Source organism: Oncorhynchus tshawytscha, linkage group LG17 (assembly GCF_018296145.1).
Source record: "Oncorhynchus tshawytscha isolate Ot180627B linkage group LG17, Otsh_v2.0, whole genome shotgun sequence".
NCBI lineage: Eukaryota > Metazoa > Chordata > Actinopteri > Salmoniformes > Salmonidae > Oncorhynchus > Oncorhynchus tshawytscha.
In genome coordinates this window covers 98098-121703 of record NC_056445.1, presented here as the reverse complement: position 1 = coordinate 121703, position 23606 = coordinate 98098, and the positions used below count along the sequence as shown (strand labels likewise).

The following is a 23606-nucleotide window of genomic DNA, read 5'->3' as shown; positions in this document are numbered from 1 at the left end:
GCTACAACAGAGTATAGCTACAAACATTAGCAAGCTAGCCAATATTAAAGCAAGTCTTGCAAAGTTACTGCGTTGCAAGATTTTGATAATTGATAAAATAGCCATAGGCAGCTGCCAGAATTGTGTTAATATATTAGCTACTTACCATAAAGTGATGAAGTATTACATGTTACATTTTCATGATTTTAAATTAGCTAGGTAACATTATTTTAATGGATCATAAAGATCGACTGTTTGTGAAAAAAATGGAGGCAGGTTCGCAGCAACATCGCCACCTGTTGTTGCTGTTTAAGTGTTTGACCACACCAGTAAAATCCTGTTCATAAATTACACAAAATACTCATATTACCAATACATTAGAACATTTATTGTGAACATGCAGATGTGAGCACAAACGGTCATAAACACAAGGACGTAAATGTTAGAGTATTTTTTCATTTATATTATACAGTTCGTGACGGTTCTTCTAATGCCATTTCACTAAACTATTTCAGGAGTTCTCCAAGACAACCCCTTTTCTGTCCGATGCATTTTGTTGGGCTCCTTGTTGGCATCAATACCTTGGCCCAAAAAGGCAAGATGGACCAAATCCTAACTTGATTCAGCCTGATGTTACAAACAACTCCATATGATAATTTTCCAACATTTGCTAGTGTTAACATTCACCTGGCACCAATCATGTCATGGTTAGCCTCTAAAATCCCCCCCTCCCATAGCTTACAAAAGGCACTACATCTTTCCAGGTGGATTCCCAACACACAAATTCAAAATGTGGGCTCGGAGAAGCTGACCAGCTTTGTGCTGATGTTTTCTGAAACCTTTAAAATAACAGTCCAATATATTCTCTGTCACGTGTCTCTCTCTATGCCATCGTGTAAGGCCTGAGTGTCAATCATGACCAGCTCTTCATCCTCCACCCACTCATCCTCTAGGGGCAGGTGGACATGCTGTGGAGCGGGGGCCAGAGGTGTCTTTAGGATCCGGTGGGTCTCAGCCCTGCGAGGGGTGTTGAAGGTCTTGTTGACGCACGGCGAGGGTAATGTCATGGTGCCCAAGGGGCAGAGTGGAGGGGGAGAGGGGATGCGACACAGGTAGTCCAGGCCCCTCTTTCTTTTCAAGCTCTTGGGGTCTTTGTTGTCCCCCCCGGAGAAGCAGGCGGGTGGAGGGGGGACGACGCTGTTCAGAGGGGTGAAGGGGCCAACGCTTCGAACTGACTGCTGGGGTGTCATCTGGAAGACAACACACACTAAAGGTTCGTACAGAGAGTGGCAAGTCAAATTTCAAGGACTTAAGTACTTTTTCAAGCACTAATATTTATTTAAGGACCATCAATTTGTAATAGTTAGTACTATGCAATTGTTTCTCGTTGCTGCCAGTAGATCGACAACCTCATGGAAAAAAATTCTAACGATTCATCACTACCTTACAAGTTCACCTCAATAATATGTTGTTTCACTACATATACATGAGTGTTAAGTCAGTACTGAAGATTTTGGGAGATGCCTACTGATGAACACACATTTCATATTTACATTACTCCCGAGAGGCGCAGCGGTCTTAGACACTACATCTCAGTGCTAGAGGCGTCACTACAGACCATGGTTCGATTCCAGGCTGTATCACAACCAGCCGTGATTGAGTCCCATTACAGCTGAATTACTTTTTGAATCTCCTACTTAATATCTACGAAAAAGCACCTAGCTTCCGAGTGGCAGCTTTAGTGTCGCCGGCGGGAGAAGGGTGGGTGGGCTGTGTGAGGAAAACGGCATGTGATCAGTCACCAGAACCCGCTTGATATATGAATGAGGCGATTGGCAAAAAATCTCAGGAGGTTGTTTTTGAGAAAGTCACAATTTGTCTTCCCCCCCTCCCTTCATGTGACTCTTCAGGGCCAATTCACCCATGCTCACAAAACAAAAATATGAGACACAACATGTGAAGTGTTGGTCCCATGTTTCATGAGCTGAAATGAAAGATCCCAGACATATCCATAAAAGGCAGGATTGAATCTACCCAGCATTTTAGCTATCGATGTGACATTTGGCGGCACCTAATCAGTCAGTTCTGTACCTTCCTGGCTGAGTGGCAGTGTGGGTAGAATGAGCGAGCTCATCTGGCAACGACAGCACGAAACACGAGGAAATAATACTCTGTAGTCTGCCCGGAAATTAATTCGCAAGACCAATACATTTTTAATAAAAAAATAAAAAATCATTGTCTGTTCTCTCATTTGAATTCAAGTACTTTTCAATTACCAACTTGAGAAAATGTCTGATTTTCAGACTGCCAAATTCCAGTACTTCAAGCACCTTCTGCGAACCCTGACACACATTCTTTGTTAATTGAATGTACAATGTATAGATGTGACTTGATGTGTAGTGGTGAATAACATTGATACAGACTTGTGTTGTGTACATAGGAATGTACATTATTATTTATTTTATTATCAACTGTCATTCCAGCTTGACCAGAATAGTTGTCTGATTGGGAAACCAACAAAAACTCACAGTAGTCCTTGAATCTGGTTTGGCATCTGCTTTCCATGGCAGCGGAGGAAGACACTGGACAGACACCTGGACTAAGTTAGATAACCTCTCCTCTGCAGTGCTGAAGAAGTGTTCCTGGCCCTGCTCAAACAACACACAATAAATTCAAACATCAGTTTGTTGCAAATATCCTCAAATCAGTGGAAGTGAGGAAGACAAATCTTGACCTCACAGGAATAACGTGTCCAATTTCCCTGTATAATAGCTTTTCTGTCTATCACACTTCAGGTTTGATTGTGATGTTTCGAAACCTTCAAATGCCCTCAATCCCTAGCTACCTGGACAAGGGTCCTGAGTTGAGCAGCAGCCTCCTGTAGATGTGGCTCCTTAGGGTTGGTGGAAAACGAGACTAGATCTCCAGCGTATAAGCCAGGGATGGCGCTGCGGATGGGGGTGGGGGAGGAGGGATGGGCTCTGAGCTGAAGGTTACTGAGGGCCACCAGAGCCAGAGGCTTGACCACCTCCTCCAAGCCCTGCTGGACCAGACTGCTGCAGCAGCGCACCTTGACAAAGTCCAGCCAGCCATCCACTAGATACACCACTGGAGAGGGACCTGCAGGCAACAGCATGTCAACAGAGTTGGTCAAATCCATCTGTTCACTCTTGTTCTTGATATACCATTGCCATATATGGTTATGCATTTGTCCAAGACCTGTCCAAGACCTGTGATCACATTTTGAAGTAAGTATTTAGACAAAATATCTTTGAAAATACAAGTAGTTGAACATTGGAATGTATTTGGAAAAAAACATGTGGAAAGTATTGGATGTATTTACATCTAATTATATTCGAACATCTAAAAAAATTGCTCACACAAAAGTACTTAAATGGCAAGTGCAGTCAAAAATGTGATTTTCCTGTGTTTTACATATTTCCATACTACAAGGTTGGAATAATAATAATAAATGACTATGCCTTTTTAGAATAAGAGCGGTTTGAAAAGACCGCCTGAAATTTTAGCCTGTCTTGGTGGGATGGAGTTTTGGCCGGACTGCTGACATCACCTAGCATTAAATTAGTTAATAGACCAATAAGTAAGACAGTTCCAAACATCTCTGCCAATAACAACTAGTTTTCAGTTTTCCCACTTGGAAATATTGATCTTCGGTCTATATTGATTTTCACAAAGTTCTTGGTTGTGTCATATTTGAACCGATTTGCCACTACAGACTGTGCTCTGGTCAGATGAAACCAAAATTGAACTTTTTGGCAACAATGCAAAACGTTATGTTTGGCGTAAAAGCAACACAGCTCATCACCCTGAACACACCATCCCCACTGTCAAACATGGTGGTGGCAGCATCATGGTTTGGGCCTGCTTTTCTTCAGCACGGACAGGGAAGATGGTTAAAATTGATGGGAAGATGGATGGAGCCAAATACAGGACCATTCTGGAAGAAAACCTGATGAGTCTGCAAAAGACCTGAGACTGGGACGGAGATTTGTCTTCCAACAAGACAATGATCCAAAACATAAAGCAAAATCTACAATGGAATGGTTCAAAAATAAACATATCCAGGTGTTAGAATGGCCAAGTCAAAGTCCAGACCTGAATCCAATCGAGAATCTGTGGAAAGAACTGAAAACTGCTGTTCACAAATGCTCTCCATCCAACCTCACTGAGCTCGAGCTGTTTTGCAAGGAGGAATGGGAAAAAATTTCAGTCTCGATGTGCAAAACTGATAGAGACATACCCCAAGCGACTTCCAGCTGTAATCGCAGCAAAAGGTGGCGCTACAAAGTATTAACTTAAGGAGGCTGAATAATTTTGCACGCCCAATTGTTCGGTTTTTGATTTGTTAAAAAAGTTTGAAATATCCAATAAATGTTGTTCCACTTCATGATTGTGTCCCACTTGTTGATTCTTCACAAAAAAATACAGTTTTATATCTTTATGTTTGAAGCCTGAAATGTGGCAAAAGGTCAAAGTTCAAGGGGGCCGAATACTTTCGCAAGGCACTGTATATACACACACACACACAAATATATATACACACACACAAATACACACACGTGTATATACACTGCTCAAAAAAATAAAGGGAACACTTAAACAACACAATGTAACTCCAAGTCACCTGTTGTCTATTCCATTTGTAGACTGTCTCATGCTACCACTAGAGTGAAAGCACCGCCAGCTTTCAAAAGTGACCAAAACATCAGCCAGGAAGCATAGGAACTGAGAAGTGGACTGTGGTCACCACCTGCAGAACCACTCCTTTATTGGGGGTGTCTTGCTAATTGCCTATAATTTCCACCTGTTGTCTATTCCATTTGCACAACAGCATGTGAAATGTATTGTCAATCAGTGTTGCTTCCTAAATGGACAGTTTGATTTCACAGAAGTGTGATTGACTTGGAGTTACATTGTGTTGTTTAAGTGTTCCCTTTATTTTATTTTTTTTTATAAGAGCTGCATTTGGATCTTTAAATATGCATGTATTTAAATCCAGGTCTGATTTGTCCGACTGTTATATTTTGTCTGCCTGTCACTTTATAAGCCCTTTGGGGGATGAATCAAATAAATTGAACTGAATAACCCAGTTGAGAACTGAACTCTTTACAGACCAAACAGGATCCTGTCCATCAGGCACCAAAAATAAGAAAACTGACTTAAACAGGGAGGGACATTTAGAGACGCTAATTTGTCACAAAACATTTCAGTTGTGTGCCCTGATGAACAACCCACCTTGTCTGTCTGTGATGGAGATGACGTAGCCTACCAGATCCACCTCTCCACAGAGTGGCTTTAAGTCCCGGTTCAGGAGAACGCGAAAGCCGACCGCCTCTCGGGCTTGGAAAATCTCAGACAACCACCCTGCAGAAGCCTGGGTGACGGAGAAAATGACACGAGACAACCAATTCCAAATCAATCCCCAAAACCCTTGCCACTAGGCACTTGTGAGGATCATATCAGTGTAATAGTGTCTTCAGAAAGTATTCACACCCCTCAACTTTTTCCACATTTTGTTGTGTTACAGACAGAATTCAAAATAGATACATTTTGATTTTTTGGTCCCTGGCCTACACACACACACACACACACACACACACACACACACACACAAACACACACACACACACCAAAGTGGAATTATGTTTTTTTTGTTGTTGTTTACAAATGAAAAGCTGAAATGAGTAAACATTTGCTTTTCAAGTCACATAAGTTGCATGGACTCACTGTAAGCAATAATGGTGTTTAACATGATTTTTGAATGACTGTTAGTACCCCCCACACAGAGTGAATTTTAAAACACATTCAACCACAGAGACCGGGGAGGTTTTCCAATACATCAAAGGGTACCTAATTGGTAAAAAAAAGCACAAAAAAAAGCACAAAAAAAAAAAGCATTGAATGTCCCTTTGAGCATGGTGAAGTTCTTAATTACACTTTGGATGGTGCATCAATACACCCAGTCACTACAAAGATAGGCATCCTTCCTAACTCCGTTGTCGGAAGAAACCGCTCAGGGATTTCACCATGAGACCAACTGACTTTAAAACAATTAGAATTTAATGGCTGTGAGGGGGAAAATTAGGATGGATCAACAATAGTTTCTACACAATACTAACCTAATTGACAGAGCGAAAAGGAAGCCTGTATAGAATAAAAATAATCAAAAATCTGCATTCTGTTTCCTTTGCCACATTTTTTGCTGCATTACTTTAGTGCCTTGTTGAAATTCACTTTTTGTCCTGAATGTGTTATGTTTGGGGCAAATCCAATACAACACATTAGTAAGTAACACTCTCCATATTTTCACTCATAGTGGTTGCTGCATCATGTTAAGGGGTATGCTAGTAATTGTTAAGGACTGAGTAGTTTTTCCAGGATAAAAAAAATCCTAGAGAAAAACCTGGTTCAGCCTGCTTTCCACAAGACACTGGGAGATGAATTCACCTTTCAGCAGAACATTAACCTAAAACTCAAGGCAATATCTACACAGGAGTTGCTTACCAAGAAGACTGTGAATGTTTGTGAGTGGCCGAGTAAAATTTGCAAGACTTCTACAATGTGTTTTGACTTAAATCTATGGCAGTGGAACTGCTTTTATGCACAAATATTGATATAACCATATTGTATTTATGCAAGAAAATCTGTAGCAAATTGGATTTAAAAATTTTAACGGACAGTTTATTACACTTACCGGCCAGTTTATTACATACACCACCCCGTTCACCGCAGTGAGTCACGTGGCCGTGGCTTCCTATATAAAGCAGGCGGACAGGCATCCAGTTACTGTTTGATTGATTGTTAGATAAGGGCGTCCTCCTAGGCTTTTCACGCACGACTGTCTCGGGTTTACAGATAATGGTGCAACGAACAAAAAAACATCCAGTCAGTGGCAGTCCTGTGTTCAAAAACAGCTTGTTGATGAGAGGTCGAAGGAGAATGGCAAGAATGGCAAGAATCGTGCAAGTTAACAGGCGGGCCCCAATACAACCACGGTGTGCAGAAGGGCATATTGGGCTATTGCAGAAGATTACCACACTGGGTTCCACTCCTACCAGCTAAAAACACGAAGCGGCTCCAGTGGGCACACGATCACCAACACTGGACAATTGAGGTGTGGAAAAACGTTGCCTGGTCCGACGAGTCCCAGTTCCTGTTGCATCATAGCAACAGCAGAGTCAGGATTTCGCTAAAGCAGCACGAGTCCATGGACCCATCCTGCCTGGTACAGGCTGGTGGTTTACTGGTGTGGGGAATGTTTTCCTGGCAGGAATCCATGACAAAGAATTCAGGCTGTTCTGGAGGCCCGACCCAATACTAGATGGGTGTACCTTATAAAATGGTCGGTGAGTGTATACACAAGTGCCTAGGGTATAGTTTAGGGTTGATTTGAGATTGGGAAATAATTTTAGAATTTACATTTGTATTCGCACACTGTCGTTTAAGTTCAGTGTTACCTGTAAATTCTGGAACTGGGTTTTCTTGGTGGCGGTGAGCTGAATGGAGGTATTACCGGCTCGTTTCTTGCCCTCCGACGTAGATAGTTGGTAGGCCCTGTATCGACAGCCTTCCTTCAGCAAGGACTGCAGATCCATGGAGGGGCGCCAGATATTCAACAGGTACACTGCTGGAAGGAGTGTGTTGGTTAGGTGAGGAACCAAGAATTAAACAAGGACGACGCTGGTCTACGACCCCTTCGGGGTCCAGGGTTAAATCCCTGTGTTGACCTTATAACTTTCTCTTTTCCCATATCTCTATCCCTTTTACTTTCTCCTTGGTCTGAATAAAGTTTGAAAAAAAGGCTCCACTACAACCCTGATTGTGCTATATACAAAAGATCCATTCACACCATTGCTGCCCGGCTTGGCCCTGGAGTCAGCAATGCTGAGCTTCCAGATGGGGGTCACGTCTCGGTTGTGACAGCTCCTGCCCTCGCCCTCCTGGGTGCTTTCCAGAGCCTGGCGAAACCGCTCCTGCAGTGCCTCTTGCCTCCTCTCACCAACACAACGCCTATAGCTGTTCAACGCCTCCCGTTGCTGCTCACTCAGACGGCCCTAGTACAAAACAATATGAAAGTCAGTAGGTCTACTTAGGACTCAAAAATATAAATTGGGAATTAAAATAATTTAACTGTACACTTGGCATTTTTCCCTGTATAAATAAATGTATGAAATTATTATGTTTTGCTCAACTGTTATGAGGATATATTGACACAAAGAGACCTAAAAGAGTCATGTTTTGTCAACATCAAACACCAGAATCATGGATGGTTGTCTGTCATAATTTGTTTTGTTTTTTACACTTGTTTCGGACATCCATCTAACCAAATCAGTTTGATCAACATTGGTGGGATTGAAATAAAGCATCATATAAAAGTGACTATACATAACTGATTTGATATGGTCAGTCATGTATCCTTAACCATAACTAAGACTCCTTCCTAGCAAGGGCTATGCCCCAAATGGCACCCTAATTGTATATTTAGCGCACCACTTTTGATCCGGTCCCATTAGGCTGATGCTTTATTTAAACCCACCAATGTTGATCAAATGGATTTGGACAGGGTGATTATGGTCACCTCCAAATAAACTGGGTCATTCTCCACCGCGTCGTACAGCTCCTCCCCGTCCAGCAGTGTCTCAATGTCTCGACCACGCAGGGTCCGTCTCCGGCCTCTGGGTTTACCGCAAACTGTTGGGTGATGTTCAGTAGGCGGAAAAGGTTTTGTAACTGAGTGAAACGGGGAGGCGGGACCTGAACTTACACAGATGTACATCGCAAAATGTTTTGCTAGTGTGCCCTGCTGAAAATGACTGGAAGATTGGTAGGAAGTAGTAGTAGTTTATGTTATTGGTAGCAGTCAGACTAAATTCTATAAGAATTTGCAATACATAATACATGCAGGAACATGAAAATAATATTGTAAATATATTTGAGATATAGGAACCTGAACAAGTCTATGGACTAAATTAAACTAGAAAATGTAACTGTTAATATGATTGACAGATCTCATCTAACCTCAACAATCCCTGTCAGTAATAAGACAGTAATAGGGGCACCCTATTCCTTATGGACCCTGATCAAAAGTAGTGCACTGTATAGGGAATAGGTTGCCATTTGAAATGGAACCAGGATTTCCTACCATCCTCCTCCTTCTCAAACTGGGCCTGGATCTTGGCGAACAGTATCTCCATGGCTCTGTGTTTGGCGTTGCCATGACGCCGTGCCTCCCTCTCCTCTGCACGGCCTGTGCGGAACACAAACCCTCCATCCGACTTCTTCTCCATCCACTGGAGGGACACACACAACCTCTCTGAATAAACCTCTCATCAAGGGCCAGGAGTGTTACCTGGGCCTAAGTTATACATATGTAACACGCCCTCTCAGAGTACATCACTCACAGCTAGGGGTCCAGAGTTTCTCCTTGTTCAGGTTACGTGATCTGGGAAAAATTCCTGGCCCTAGCAATGCCTTCTTAGGTGATTCATTAAGTGGATGATGTGTGCCTAGCTCTGGTTCAGGTTGTTAGTGCATGTTCCTCCACTAAATGGTAAACGCACACTAACACAATGGACCAGAGCTAATGTGTACAGTGAAACACACCTGGGTAGGGTAGCTCCTCAGCACCACAATGTCCACACAGCCCACGGGGCCTCCGTTGCTGTAGAGGGAGGAGAGGGGGAGGAGGAATGGACTAGGGTTGCTGTAGAACCCTAGCCTGGTGTACCAACGCGCCGCTCTGGTGCCGTTGGCCCCAATCTGAAACCACATACATCAGGGTCGTGTTCATTAGGCACAAAACAGAAGAAATAAGTCCAAAATGGAGTGTAATGCGGAGGTACCATCGGAACTTATCCAATAAAAGACACTTCCAATCAGTTAAATTCATTATCTTACAGCTTCCCCCTGTAGCCTATCAACTGCTTTTGTCCCTGGAGCTTGGTAAGAGCAATTGCATTCAAAATCGCTGCTGAAACAAAAATGTTTCACTTAGGTTATGCCCAATCACAAACTAATCCAAAAGGAGTGTGTAAGGGACAATACTGTTAATGGAAATACAGGCTAAGGGAGGGTGGGTACAACCCAACTTGTTGCTATACCATTGGGGTCCCTAGTGTGCATACACCGACAGCAGTGGCAAAATGTTTTGTTACAGAGCTCTCCTACTCGAACCGAGCCCGACATTATATATCGGTTTACGGCCATGTAGGGCTCAGATATCACTAAATTGATCCCTAACATTTTAAAGCGGACACATTTGCTCGCGCTCTGCTGCTGTCTTATTTGACAAAGATAATGACATGGTGTCAGAAGTGCTTCAACCTCGTCAAATACAGTATAAAACAGGACAGATTATTTCACAGAAAAGAATAACGGTCCTTGAGTTGTCCGATTTTAGTGACGAAAAGTAGCTAACTGCTCTTTCATGTCTCGTCATTGAGCAGAGCAGCACCAGTAGAGCCGGTGCTATGGATACTTCGAGCATCCATGAGGAGAGCGAGCTGTGTTCAGAGAGCGAGTGACAGAGAGGAACAGCTAATGGATTTACTAATGGAGGAAGTTATTTTTGATTTTGGGCAAGGCCTTAAATTTGGCAGAAGCAATCGGGCATGGGTAGGGCTTAAAAATCATGCCTATGCAGGACTCGTGTGCCCTACTGAAAATGACCCGGGAAGATCCGTAGTACTAGCTGTTATTGGTAGTAGGGATGTGACAGTTCTGGAATTTTGGATGAATTATTTGTCGGTCACAGTTAATAATTGCTATTTGAACAATATATATATATATACATATATACATATACATACATATATATATATATATATATATATATATATATATATATATATATATATACACATATATATATACACACATATATATATACACACACATATATATATACACACACATATATATATACACACACATATATATACACACACATATATATACACACACATATATATACACACACATATATATACACACACATATATATACACACACATATATATACACACACATATATATATATGTATACATACACACAAAATTATCAACAAAGCCTGGTTTACACACATTTTCTACTCTCCTCCGCTCCTGGCTGCTGCAGGGAGAGGTGCATTGCCTAGGCAACCGAAGACTTGTTTGCTACAACACCTTGCTAAAACAAGGAGCAACAAAGATTTATCACGATCAATAATCGTCGGTTACACGATTAAAGAATTACCGTGCCAGCCCTACTGGTAGCACAGTCAGACTGAATTCTAAAGGAATTTACAGTACATTTACATGCAGTAATATGTAGTTGGAATATATCATTCTGAATACTGAGTGTCTTCTAAGCCCATATCGGCTATATTGTCTTCTTACATTTGAGTTCATTGCGGGGCGCAATGGAAAACAGCGTTTCTTATTAGACAAGTGCAAGCAGTTCCTCCCAGTTACAGTCTCTTTTCTTCTGGTTGGTGCCTAATGAACACAACCCAGTTCTTACCTTCAACATGAGGGAGTCGGGAGCCTCTAGTGGGGAGCAGGCATCCTGAGATCCCACCAACTCGGCCCCGTGGACCAGCACCTTTCCCCCAATCGCCAGGCGGCCCCGGTGGAGCATGGTGGTCAGTGGGACGTCCAGCTGGGCCTTGATGGCGTACCAGCCATCCGTCAGCCAGATCAAGCCTACAGGGGACGACTTCGCTTTAGACCCTGCGGCGCTCCCTGGTGGGGTTTTGGTCTTGGTCTCACTCCAGCTCTGCCTATGTGATGCACATAGGGTTCTCTTTCAGTTGGCTTACTAAATGCAACACACTCATGGGGAAGCAAACTCCATACCGGTTTGTTGCATTTCCTTCTCGACCTTCATAGAACCGAGGTTATAAACAATAATAACATAACAATTTCTACAGAACTATATGACATGAAGTCAATTTTGAATAAGTCAATCGACTTATTTTGGCAAACTTCACATTGAACAAAGTCATTTATTTTTCTACTCCGTTTCACCTTGTTGGGTTATGGCCTTTGGTGACAACACCACATACACAAAGCACCAGGGTCTTGACTGCCGTGTCGTCTCTCTCCATGATCTTCCTTAGAGCTGACCTCTTGCTGTTGTCCACCTCCAAGTCGTACCTGACACACACACACATTCAATGGTTCACAGCACAAATCACAGCACACTTATTTGTGTGTGGCACACACACAAATAAGTGTTACATTTAGTTCGCACAATAATTTGTTTTGTCTGCAGTTTATGTATGCAAGTTTCTCTTCAACCTCACTGCACTGTACACATTGTTATGGGTTCACCATATAAAAACAGAAATTGAAATATCCTGGTCACATAAAAGGCTGAATAGGCATGTACATTACACATACACACTCTTTATCCAAAATCATTTAATGTTCTTATGCAGTAGGAGGTTACTTGCTGGTAGCTCTGGTCCAGGGCGTGAGTGCGCATTCCCCTACTATCGTCCTGTACCGATGTGCCACATTGATACAGGTCGTTAGTGAAGGAAAGTGCACCAACGACCTGCACCAGAGCTAACTTTTTGGTTGCTGCTGTACCTGTATTTCAGTTGTAGGAGCACCTGTTCTGGTGTGAGACAGAGGCTGCCCATCACCTCTGGGAATGCCCTCTCCATGCAGGCCCGTTTCCACACCACCCAGCGGTAGTGGTTGAACACCCAGTCCTCACTGATCAGCTTGGGGTCCACGCCAGGGCTGTCACACAATGCTCTGAAGTAGAGGGGGAGCTTATGTTCAATTTAATTCATTATTTAAAAATGTATACATTTTTATCAAGTTCACCATTGAAGTATTGCGATGTAGTGTTAACTGCAGCATCAGTGATGTAACCTATAAACCAAACATTTATTCAAGTTGATTAACTAGTTATTTAAGTACAAATTTATTTAAATTTTTTTCTAAAAACTATTTCGATATAGCGGTAGATGGCGCATCAGTATACCTGTTATATACATGCATTAATCCAAATTAATAATAAATATGTTCAAGGGAATACATAGCAAAGGTGAAAATTAACAACTTCATCAGTTGGAACGAATGCTACCTGTACCAAACAATCAATAAAACCGTACCTGTGGAACTCATGTTTCCCTGCAGTTCCATCGTTGCGAGGAATGAGCCAGCCCCCGTCGGCCAGCTGAATGCACCCCTCTACAAACGCCTCGCGTCTGAAGTAGTGTCGGCAAACAAAGCGGAACGCCTCAGCACTCTCACTGCTGATATCCCAAACATGCCGGTGCACTCCATAGCCATACAGCTGAGTAATATCCACAATGAGGATTAGACATCAGTCATTACCCCCCCCCCCAAAAAAACACACTTATCAAGTTCAACAGACAAGCCCCCAGCCCCTCACCATTGTTCATATTCTAAATCAGACTTCAAAAGCCCTGTTCCACCTCTACCAATCCAGTGTGTTTATCGGTCTGTTTTTACAGTATCAGTCTGTGTGTGTGTCTTCCAACACCTGTTTGTCAGTCTGTGTTCCACTACCTGTTTGTCTGTGTGTTTCAGTATGTTTGTATGTGTAGGTTACAATATCTGTTTGTGTGTGTTACAGTGGCAAGAAAAAGTATGTGAACCTTATGAATTACCTGGACTTCTGCATCAATTGGTCATACAATTTAATCTGATCTTCATCACAACAATAGACAAACAGTCTGCTTAAACTAATAACAAACAGTTATATGTGTTTATGTCTTTATTGAACACAATGTGTAAACATTCACAGTGCTGGGTGGAAAAAGTATGTGAACCCTTGGATTTAATAACTGGTTGACCCTCCTTTTGCAGTAATAACCTCAACCAAATGTTTTCTGTAATTGCGGATCAGACCTACACAACAGTCAGGAGGAATTTTGGACCATTCCTCTTTACAAAACTGTTTCAGTTCAGCAACATTCTTCTGATGTCTGGTGTGAACTGCTCTCGAGGTCATGCCCCAGCATCTCAATTGGGTTGAGGTCAGGACTCAGACTGGGCCACTCCAGAAGGCATATTTTCTTCTGTTGAAGCCATTCTGTTGTTGATTTACTTCTGTGTTTTGGGTCGTTGTCCTGTTGAGTCACCCAACATCTGTTGAGCTTCAACTGGAGGACAGATAGCCCAACATTCTCCTGCAAAATGTCTTGGTCAACAGAAAAATGAATTCCAAAGTTTATGATAGCAAGCTGTCCAGGCCCTGAGGCAGCAAAGCAGCTCCAAACCATGTTGCTCACTTCACTATACTTTACAGTTGGGATGAGATTTTGATGTTGGTGTGCTGTACCTTTTATTCTCCACACAGTGTTGTGTGTTCCTTCCAAACAAACTCAAATGTAGTTTCATCTGTTCACATAACATTTTGCCAGTAGCGCTGTGGAACATAAAGATGATCTTTTGCGAACTTCAGACATGTAGCAATGTTTTTTTTTGGACAGCAGTGGCTTCTTACGTGGTGTCCTCCCATGAACACCATTCTTGTTTAGTGTTTTTTACGTATCGTAGACTCGTCAAAAGAGATGTTAGCATGTTCCAGAGATTTCTGTAAGTCTTTAGCTGACACTTCTTAATCTCATTGAGCATTCTGCGCAGTGCTCTTGCAGTCATCTTTGCAGGACGGCCACTCCTATGGAGAGTAGCAAGAGTGCTAGACAATTCGTCTTACCGTGGACTGATGAACATCAAGGCTTTTAGAGATACTTTTGTAACCCTTACCAGCTTTATGCAAGTCCAAAATTCTTAACCTTGGGTCTTCTGATATCGGTTTTGTCGAGGCATGGTTCACATCAGGTAATGCTTTCTGTGAATAGCAAACTAAAATGTTTTGAGTTTTTTTTAATAGGGCAGGGCAGCTCTAACCAACATCTCCAATCTCGTCTCAATGATTGGACTCCAGGTTAGCGGACTCCTGACTCCAATTAGCTTTTGGAGAAGTCATTAGCCTGAGGGTTCACATACTTTCCCCAACCTCCACTGTGAATGTTTAAATTATGTATTCAATAAAGACAAGAAACAAATAAAATAATGTGTGTTATTAGTTTAAGAAGACTGTTTGTCTGTTGTGACTTAGATGAAGATCAGATCACAATGTTATGACCAATTTACGCAGAAATCCAGATCATTCCAAAGGGTTCACATACAGTGGCAAAAAAAGTATGTTTGTGTGTGTTAGTTATAGTACCTGTTTGTGTGTGTGTTGTACAGGGTGCCAACCTCCAACGGCCTCCCTGAGGGTCAGCCTGGCCACCCCAGATGTCTTGGCCAGGTACAGGCTGCCAGGGAGAGGTCTAATGGTCTGCCGCTTCTTCTTCCTGATCCTCATGTCCTGCATGTCTCGGGCAAGCTGCAAGCACTCTGCATACACATTACTTTTTCACATTAAGTCGACTCCTGATAAGTGCACATCGGTTACAATTTATCAGTCCCGATTCAAATGCCTTCTTGTTAATTACTTCCGGATAAATACATGTTCTGATTCAGTACACACATTTAGTCCCAAGCCAGTGAATTGATCAGCATAATTTATTTCACGTGTTGTCACACCATGTTGAAACTAATAATATTGTTTACAATATCCCAAAGATGATAAAAAGGCAAGATAAATTATTATATTTGTACCATAAACAACGTCTAGAAGGGTACCGGTGGCATCAGGGGCTAGCTGACCTGCAATAGACTCCTCTGCAGTGGCATCCTCTCCTCCTAGGGTGACAGGAAGGCAATGGCCACAATCATCACCTCGGTCCGTTTTGTCAATATTTTGTGGGTCCTGTTCCTTAATGGACTCCTTTGCGTTATCACTACCAGTGTCAGTGATGGGGTTGTACTCAGGAAGTGGAACAGATGTGGTCTTGGTAGGCATTTCAGAGATGAAGGGAGAATGATTATCTTCTGAAGGCTTAAAGGAACCCTCCCTGGTTAAGCGGTTGTTTTTTAGAAACGGGGAAACAAACACACCAGGCGCTCTAGTCTTGTCCTGAAGACCACTGCTCCCCTGTGGCTCAAGCTTGACATTCTTCCGGAATGGGGGGACAAATACAGCGGTCTTGGAGCTAACTGGTTTACGGTCTTCGGCAGTTGGATCTGACGTTGTCTTCTGTGGCTCGGGCTTATTCAGCCTTGTGTCTACACATCTCGGATTAGCGCTGGAAAGAAACATAGGTGATGAGAATATGACACAGATTTCATGCTAGGTGAATGAATGAATGCATTTTATTTGATAAATAATTTCAAAATACATATGTTGTTTGAACTACGTGAAAACAACAAATACACACAGGTACTGTACTCTAGTTCAGAAATACCATTGTTTTAAATTGATTACCTACCGATATGGCCTCGTGACATTAGGTTGAAGAGCCACATTATATTTGAAGACTCTCCTGTCTTTAAATATACCTGAAACAATCAAATATGCATTGATGAACCATCTTGTCAATGTTCATTTTCATTGTACAGGGAATTGTGTTACTTGATAATTCGTTACTTAAAAAAAAGGTCAACTGTCTTACCATCTGAACTGCTTTTAGCTGGAGTGAGTTTTGACCGTCGAAAACAATCCACAGTTCTGTCGAATTTGGTCAAGAGTTTTCTTTTCAGAGGAGGCTGGTCTATTGAATATAATATCACATAAAGGACAATGCTGTAAATCATTTTCTTCAAAACAATATTAGATTGGTAAACACACAACCCTGTATATATATATACAAGTAAAAAGTTGTCTAACAATACTCCTCTAGGCTCCTCCCAATTACAATATCTGATCACATTTTTGTTATTTTAGATCTGATAGATAGTGTGTACACACACACAGTCCCAGTTAAAAGTTGACACACCTACGCATGCAAGGGTTTTTGGTTTATTTTTTACTATTTACTACATTGTAGAATAATAGATGACATCAAATCTATGAAATAACAAATATGAAATCATGTGGTAAACAAAAAAAGTGTTAAACAAATCCAAATATTTTAGATTCTTCAAAATAGCCACCCTTTGCCTTGATAGCATTGCACTCTTGGCATTCTCTCAAACAGCTTCACGAGGTAGTCACATGGAATGCATTTCAATTAACAGGTGTGCCTTGATAAAAGTACATTTGTGGAATTTGTTTTCTTAATGCATTTGAGCCAATCAGTTGGGTTGTGACAAGCTAGAGGTGGTATACATAAAATAGCCCTACTTGGTAAAAGACCAAGTCCATATTATGGCAAGAACAGCTCAAATAAGCAAACAAACGACAGTCCATCATTACTTTAAGACATGAAGGTCAGTCTATACGGAAAATTTCAAGAACTTTGAAAGTGCAGTCGCAAACACCCATCAACCACTATGATGACACTGGCTCTCATGAGGACCGCCACAGGAATGGAAGACCCAAACGCTGCTGCACAGGATAAGTTCAATAGAGTTACCAGCCTCCGAAATTGCAGCCCAAATAACAGAGACAACATCAACTGTTCAGAGGAGACTGCGTGGATCATGCCTTCATGGTCAAATCGCTGCAAAGAAACCACTAAAGGACACCAATAATAAGGAGAGACTTGCTTGGGCCAAGAAACACGAGCAATAGACAGACCAGTGGAAATCTATCCTTTGGTCAGAGGAGTCCAAATTTGAGATGTTTGGTTCCAATCACCGTGTCTTTGTGAGACGCAGAGTAGGTGAACCGATGATCTCCGCACGTGTGGTTCCCACCGTGAAGCATGGAGGTGGTGGTGTGATGGTGTTTTGCTGGTGACACGGGCAGTGATTTATTTAGAATTCAAGGAACACTTAATAAGCATGGCTACCACAGCATTCTGCAGTGATACACCATCCCATCTGGTTTGCGCTTAGTGGGACTATCATTTGTTTTTCAACAGGACAAGGACCCAACACACCTCCAGGCTGTGTAAGGGCTATTTGACCAAGAAAAAAGTGATGAAATACTGCATCAGATGACCTGATCTCCACAATCACCCAATTTCAAACCAATTGAGATGGTTTGGGATGAGTTGGACCGCAGAGTGAAGGACAAGCAGCTAACAAGAGCTCAGCACGTGGGAACTCTTTCAAGATTGTTGGAAAAGCATTCCAGGTGAAGCTGGTTGTGAGAATGCCAAGAGTGTGCAAAGCTGTCATCAAGGCAAGGGGTGGCTACTGTCGGGTTCACCTTGGGAACATGATAGGGGCTGTACCAAATGTTTGATCTATTATAATAATTGATTATGCTTATGTTGTATTAATAGAAGGGGAGGGGTTATAAGACCCCTCCCTCCTTACATTTATAGGGTCCTAGACTACAGATTTGATATATATTCATTATAAAAGGTTTAATATTGATCCAATCTTTTCTAATCTCTGTCACTTATTAAGAAACTGTCTGAGAAATGTGTGACTGAGACAGAACGCTGCAGGGGAGTTGTTAAGGTATAGGGGGCAGCATTTTCACTTTTGGATAAATAGCGTGCCCAATTTCAACTTCCTGCTACTCATGCCAGGAATATAAGATATGTATATTATTAGTAGATGTGGATAGAAAACAATCTGAAGCTTCTAAACCTGTTTGAATCATGTCTGTGAGTATAACAGAACTTATGTAGCAGGCAAAACCCCGAGGACTAACTGTTCAGATTTTTTTTGTTGCTGCATCTGACTGTTCCCTGAGCTGTCATTGCCATGGGATATTTCTTAGGAACCTGTTTTCAGTTCCTACCGCTTCCACTGGATGTCACCAGTCTTTGGAATTTGGTTGAGGTTATTCATTTGTGCAATGAAGAAGCACATCCAGCAACAACGTTACACTATCGAGAGTTGCGTAAGACGTAAAAAGGAGCATGGTTTGTTTACTTCCTGTATTGAAAACAGATTGCGCAGTCTAAAATTTGATCGATTATTAACGTTTAAAAATACCTAAAGTTGTATTACAAAAGTAGTTTGAAATATTTTGGCAAAGTTTATAGGCAACTTTTGAAATATTTTGTAGTGACGTTGCGTTTTTTGGAAGCTGTTTTTTTCCTGGATCAAACGCGTCAAATAAATGGACATTTGGATATATATGGACGGAATTAATCGAACAAAAGGTCCAATTGTGATGTTTATGGGACATAGCTTCTTATGCTTTCGCCGAAAAGCCTTTTTAAAATCTGACATGTTGGCTGGATTCACAACGAGTGTAGCTTTAATTGAGTATGTTACATGTGATTTTTATATCATTTTTTAAATTTGCCGCGCAGCACTCTCCCAGTTTTTTTTTTAAAAAGTGGGACGCAACCGTCCCCTATACCATAAGAAGTTAAGAGATAAGAGACTAGTCAGACATTCCACTATAAATCAACTTGGGGAGTGGACATTTACTGCGGAGCTTTTAGAGAACACTAAAACTTGTTTATATAGCTGTGTAGGCATGGTTTTGGTCTCATGAGTAGAAGGTAATGACGTAGGCAGTGACATCACTAAGATATATGACTGTAGGAATAATAAAACAACTCGGACCCCTTTCTATTTTGCAGAACTTACTCTGAAACATGCATGCTATGTTCCTGCTGTCAACTTCTGTCTGCAATTGCATTAATAAAGGTTTTAGAATGATTTAATTAAAGATAGTCTGAATGCTAATTTCACAAATGAGCCAATGATTAACAAGGAACAAGGAACGAACCCTACTTTTAAGTATCTAAAATATATTTTGATTTAATTAACACTTTTTTTGGTTACTACATGATTCCATGTGGTATTTCATAGTTTTGATGTCGTCACTATTATTCTACAATGTAATTTAAAAAATAAATAAACTAACCCTTGAATGAGTAAGTGTTTCCAAACTTTTGACTGGTACTGTATATCTTACCTGTCATCCCTAAATCCTCTGCCGACCTTTTCCCAATTCCACTTCTCATCTCAAAACCCCCCTTGCAGGACATGGGGTTAGCTTGGATTGGTGTTCCAGGACAATGATCGGTCAAGTCTTCATCCTCTAAAAGAGCCTTGGTACAATCCATGGCCTCCTGGGCAAAGTACCTCCTCTGGGTCACAGAGCAGCCACTGAATCCAAGGGATTCAAAATTTAACAAGGAAGACGCCGCTTGACATTCTACAGATGAAGAATTACATTCCATTCCAACAATGGTCTGGATCACTTCCTCAAGTCGAACTGCTTTGACCGGCACACGCTGAACATTAATATGGGGAGAAGGGACCTTCAGTGGCCTATTTTCTTCAGATCTTTTGTGAGGGTCAGTATCCCTGGCAAGGGTATCATCACACGCTTCTTGAAGTGCCTTCTCTGAAACAGACAGTCCTTTACCACTGGCTGTGCTAAAACCAAAATGGCTTCCGACTGGATTACTGCCAACTGAATATTTTACATTACCAGTCTCACCCAGAACGTACACAGACTTCACATGCTGAAGAACCTTTTCTGAAATAAACACCCCTTTCCCACTGGCTGCACTACCATGAGAGATTTCATGCGTTTCCTTTGTTGGAATCTTTTCCAGATGCACATTGTGGCCATTCTCAGGTTGTGGATTTTCAATTACATCACATTCGTTCAGAATAGACTTTGCTTTCTGGAGTGCTCCATCGGACATATGCACAGTCTTCCCCCCGGCAGTGCTGAAATCACAGCTCTTTTCATCCCCGTTGAGGTCAGAATAATTTGATTTGTTCCTTGCTCCTTTTTTGACACCTGTACCATCTTCAGTGAGTAACAAAAATCTACCATCTGAAAACCAAGCCTCCTCAATGGCATTTGAGTCTGTGCAGTTATCAAGGTTTTCATTCAGAATGCTCTTCGCCTTCAAAATACCTTTTTCAGATACATGCACATTCTCTCCACCAGCTGTCATGAAGGCACAATAGCTTTTCCCTGGATTGTTCATCAGACCATCAGCAGACTTTACGTCTGTATTCCCTTGCTTTGTTTCAGCACTGATTAAGCTGTCCATATTGAAATCACAGTTGTTGAAAAGAGCCTGTGCTTGCCTATGGGCCTTAGGTGATACGGTAACTTCTTTGACACCAGCAGTCTTAAATCCACTGTGCTTCTGTGTTGGGTTATGAAGATCTACTCTGATCTTTTTCTTTGATTTAGAAAGTTCCTCTCCATCTACATGACATTCACTCAAAAGAGCCTGTGCTTTCAATAGCGCCCCTTCTGACACAGACACTCTTTTACCACTGGCAGTGCTGAACCCACATCCATTTTTCAAAGGATCTTTAGCATGGGTTTGAGAATTTTCTGGTTCAAGCATTTTGCTCTTTGCCCCTAGAACATCATGTGACATGCCACTATCAAATGGAGTTTTTGCTGTAAAAGGGATCCTTGCTGATATGGAGGCTGCTTTAATACTGGGTTTCTTAAAATCACAGTCACTTTTCTGCTGAATATTCTGACTTGGTATCTTTGCATTCAAGCTGGGGATTTTCCCTGGCTTAGAATTTTCCAATTCATCACAGTCATTCAGGAGAGTCAGTAGAGATTTTGCAGAAACATCAAGTCTCTTCCCTCGAGCAGTGCTGAAGCCACAATTGTTTCTCTCAAAATTATTACTGCCAGTCTTGTTGAGCAAAACACTTGTTTTGCTCAGCTTTTCTGATGCACAACCTGAACTTTCCATAGCGTCACAGTCTTTGAAGACTGCATTGGTTTTTTGAAGGGCCTTTGCCGAGATGGTCACTCCTTTACCACGGGCTGTCTGGAAACCACCATCCCCATGTGTGTGAGAATGTGTAAAGTCCACTTTAATCTTGTCAATGTTTTCATCATGTGGTTCCTTCAGATCTACTTTCTTTTCAGGGCCATGAAAATGTGTCACATTTGAATCAACATGTGTGTCAACTTCGCCTCTATATTGAACAGGTGAAATTTCAACTTGTTCCGTATTTTTTACTGCACACTTGGGTACACAGTTTTTTTCCTCAAAATCTGCAAACAAGGCCCTTGCTTTGCTCAGACACTTCTCTGAAACTATCATAGCATTTCCGCCAGCAGTTTTAAAACCCACATCCAACTTGGGGAGATTTTTGCGTTCACACTCCATTCCACTGGTGTTCGTATCCATATCGAGTAGATGGTTCTTGTTTGTGGATTTTGTCAACAAACCAAAGGAATGCTCAGCTATGTTTTCAGAGCTATAACTGGGAATGTAAAGTACTCTTCTGTGGATAACATGTTCTTTGGATTTCTCTCTTGAATTGCTGGATGATGCCCCACTAGATTTAATTTTGGTGGTTGTTACTTGACAAATTTCCTTGCAATGAGAAATAGTTGTCTTTTTGTCAGGGGTGACCATCTTCACAGATTGCTTCTCAACATCAGAGTTGAAACTGTCATCGAAATCTATGCCTGTGAGAAAGTCGGGATCCAATTCTTTCTCAGATTGACGAGGGGGACTACCATCTGGAACATAGAAGTTCAGCTTTGCTGGTTTAAACTGTGTGAACTCAAATTGGCTGTCTGCAGCTTCTAAGAGACTGCACAATTCTGAAACATCAGCTCTCTGTGAGGCTGTCAATGGACCTTGGCTATTAACAGACCTCTGGTGTGTATAGAGTAGAGGTGGTAAATGAGATCCATCAACAAGCTCCAATCCACATGACATGTTACCTTCCTCAGGAAGGCTTATCTCAGGAATATTGACTGCAGGTATTTCATCCTCAATCTCCTTAAACAGATCCTCGTCTTTCTCCAGATTTGCTGAAAAAAAATGTATCTTCTTATTGGAGGCCATTTTGGAACCAGACCCAGGGTGTGAGGAAACCGAAACATTGATGCTCTGATGGGTCGGAACATGAACTTGACCATTCAATTTTACGCTGGTTTGCTTTGACCTTTTGGCAATGTTGAGTGGACTAATGAACTTCACTTCTGTGGACAGTCGGCTTCCTGTCACACATGACAACACAGGTTTCACTTCACTGGCAGCAGTAACAACATCAGTCATATTTTCCTCAATTAAGTCATCGAATGATGCTTTTGCTTTCTTTATTGCTTCTGGAGGCAAAGAGATAATCCAGTTGTTACCCGTTTTAAACCCTTGAGATGATTGATTTCCATAACTTTTTTCAGAGCTAGGGTGAACGTTGGATGATTCTGTTTGTGTGACATCAGAAAGGGTGGAGGGGGGGAAGCCGCTATCACACACTGTACTCTTCATTCTAGATGTGTTTGCAGAGTTGCTAAACTGAGAACCAGGAATATGCATTTCATCACTGATGCCAGAGTTAAAATGTTCAGGTTTCTGACCCCATTCTAGTCTATTCAACAGTTTTCTGTTCCTTAGTCTCATTGCTGAGAGACAAGCTGATGCAGAGAAGCCATTTTTAATAGCATCTGCTCTTTTGCTGCATGGTTGACTGTAGTCAATTACTTGGCTAAAATCTTGCGCAAATACCCTGCAAAGCTGTGACATATCAAGATCAGGGTCTTTGGTTGGTGCTTGTGAAACAATATTTTCTTCATTTGCACTTTTCTGAACTAGCGGCTTTTTCCCATCCAATGCAGTTTTGTTAAGATTATTAAACTCAGCTTCATCTGGTATGGTTTTACTTTGTTTCATGTTCTGATTTTCACCTAACATGATGGAAGAGAATAAAAGCATATGTAT

General features: G+C 41.7%; 1 protein-coding gene across 11 annotated transcripts in view; it reads right to left on the bottom strand.

Moving 5' to 3' along the window:
* Positions 1-345: 345 nt before the first annotated feature.
* The window catches only part of brca2 (BRCA2 DNA repair associated), a 36161-nt gene continuing 12900 nt past the window's right edge, over positions 346-23606 (bottom strand). For 6 of the 11 annotated variants that reach the window (XM_024376637.2, XM_024376635.2, XM_024376636.2 and 3 more), the window contains 18 exons: positions 19847-23572; positions 16527-16625; positions 16344-16413; positions 15634-16160; positions 15197-15369; positions 13107-13291; positions 12574-12744; positions 12007-12135; positions 11501-11759; positions 9604-9759; positions 9143-9290; positions 8579-8730; positions 7850-8054; positions 7458-7627; positions 5236-5374; positions 2825-3099; positions 2508-2627; positions 346-1229 (listed from right to left, as the gene is read on the bottom strand). In XM_024376637.2, the coding sequence (XP_024232405.1) occupies positions 849-1229; positions 2508-2627; positions 2825-3099; positions 5236-5374; positions 7458-7627; positions 7850-8054; positions 8579-8730; positions 9143-9290; positions 9604-9759; positions 11501-11759; positions 12007-12135; positions 12574-12744; positions 13107-13291; positions 15197-15369; positions 15634-16160; positions 16344-16413; positions 16527-16625; positions 19847-23572 (7085 nt within the window). In that variant the 3' untranslated portion in view covers positions 346-848. Of the gene's footprint in view, positions 1230-2507; positions 2628-2824; positions 3100-5235; positions 5375-7457; positions 7628-7849; positions 8055-8578; positions 8731-9142; positions 9291-9603; positions 9760-11066; positions 11168-11500; positions 11760-12006; positions 12136-12573; positions 12745-13106; positions 13292-15196; positions 15370-15633; positions 16161-16343; positions 16414-16526; positions 16626-19846; positions 23573-23606 lie in introns of those variants that run through there. The other 5 variants (XM_024376639.2, XM_024376641.2, XM_024376640.2 and 2 more) reach the window with 5 other exon arrangements.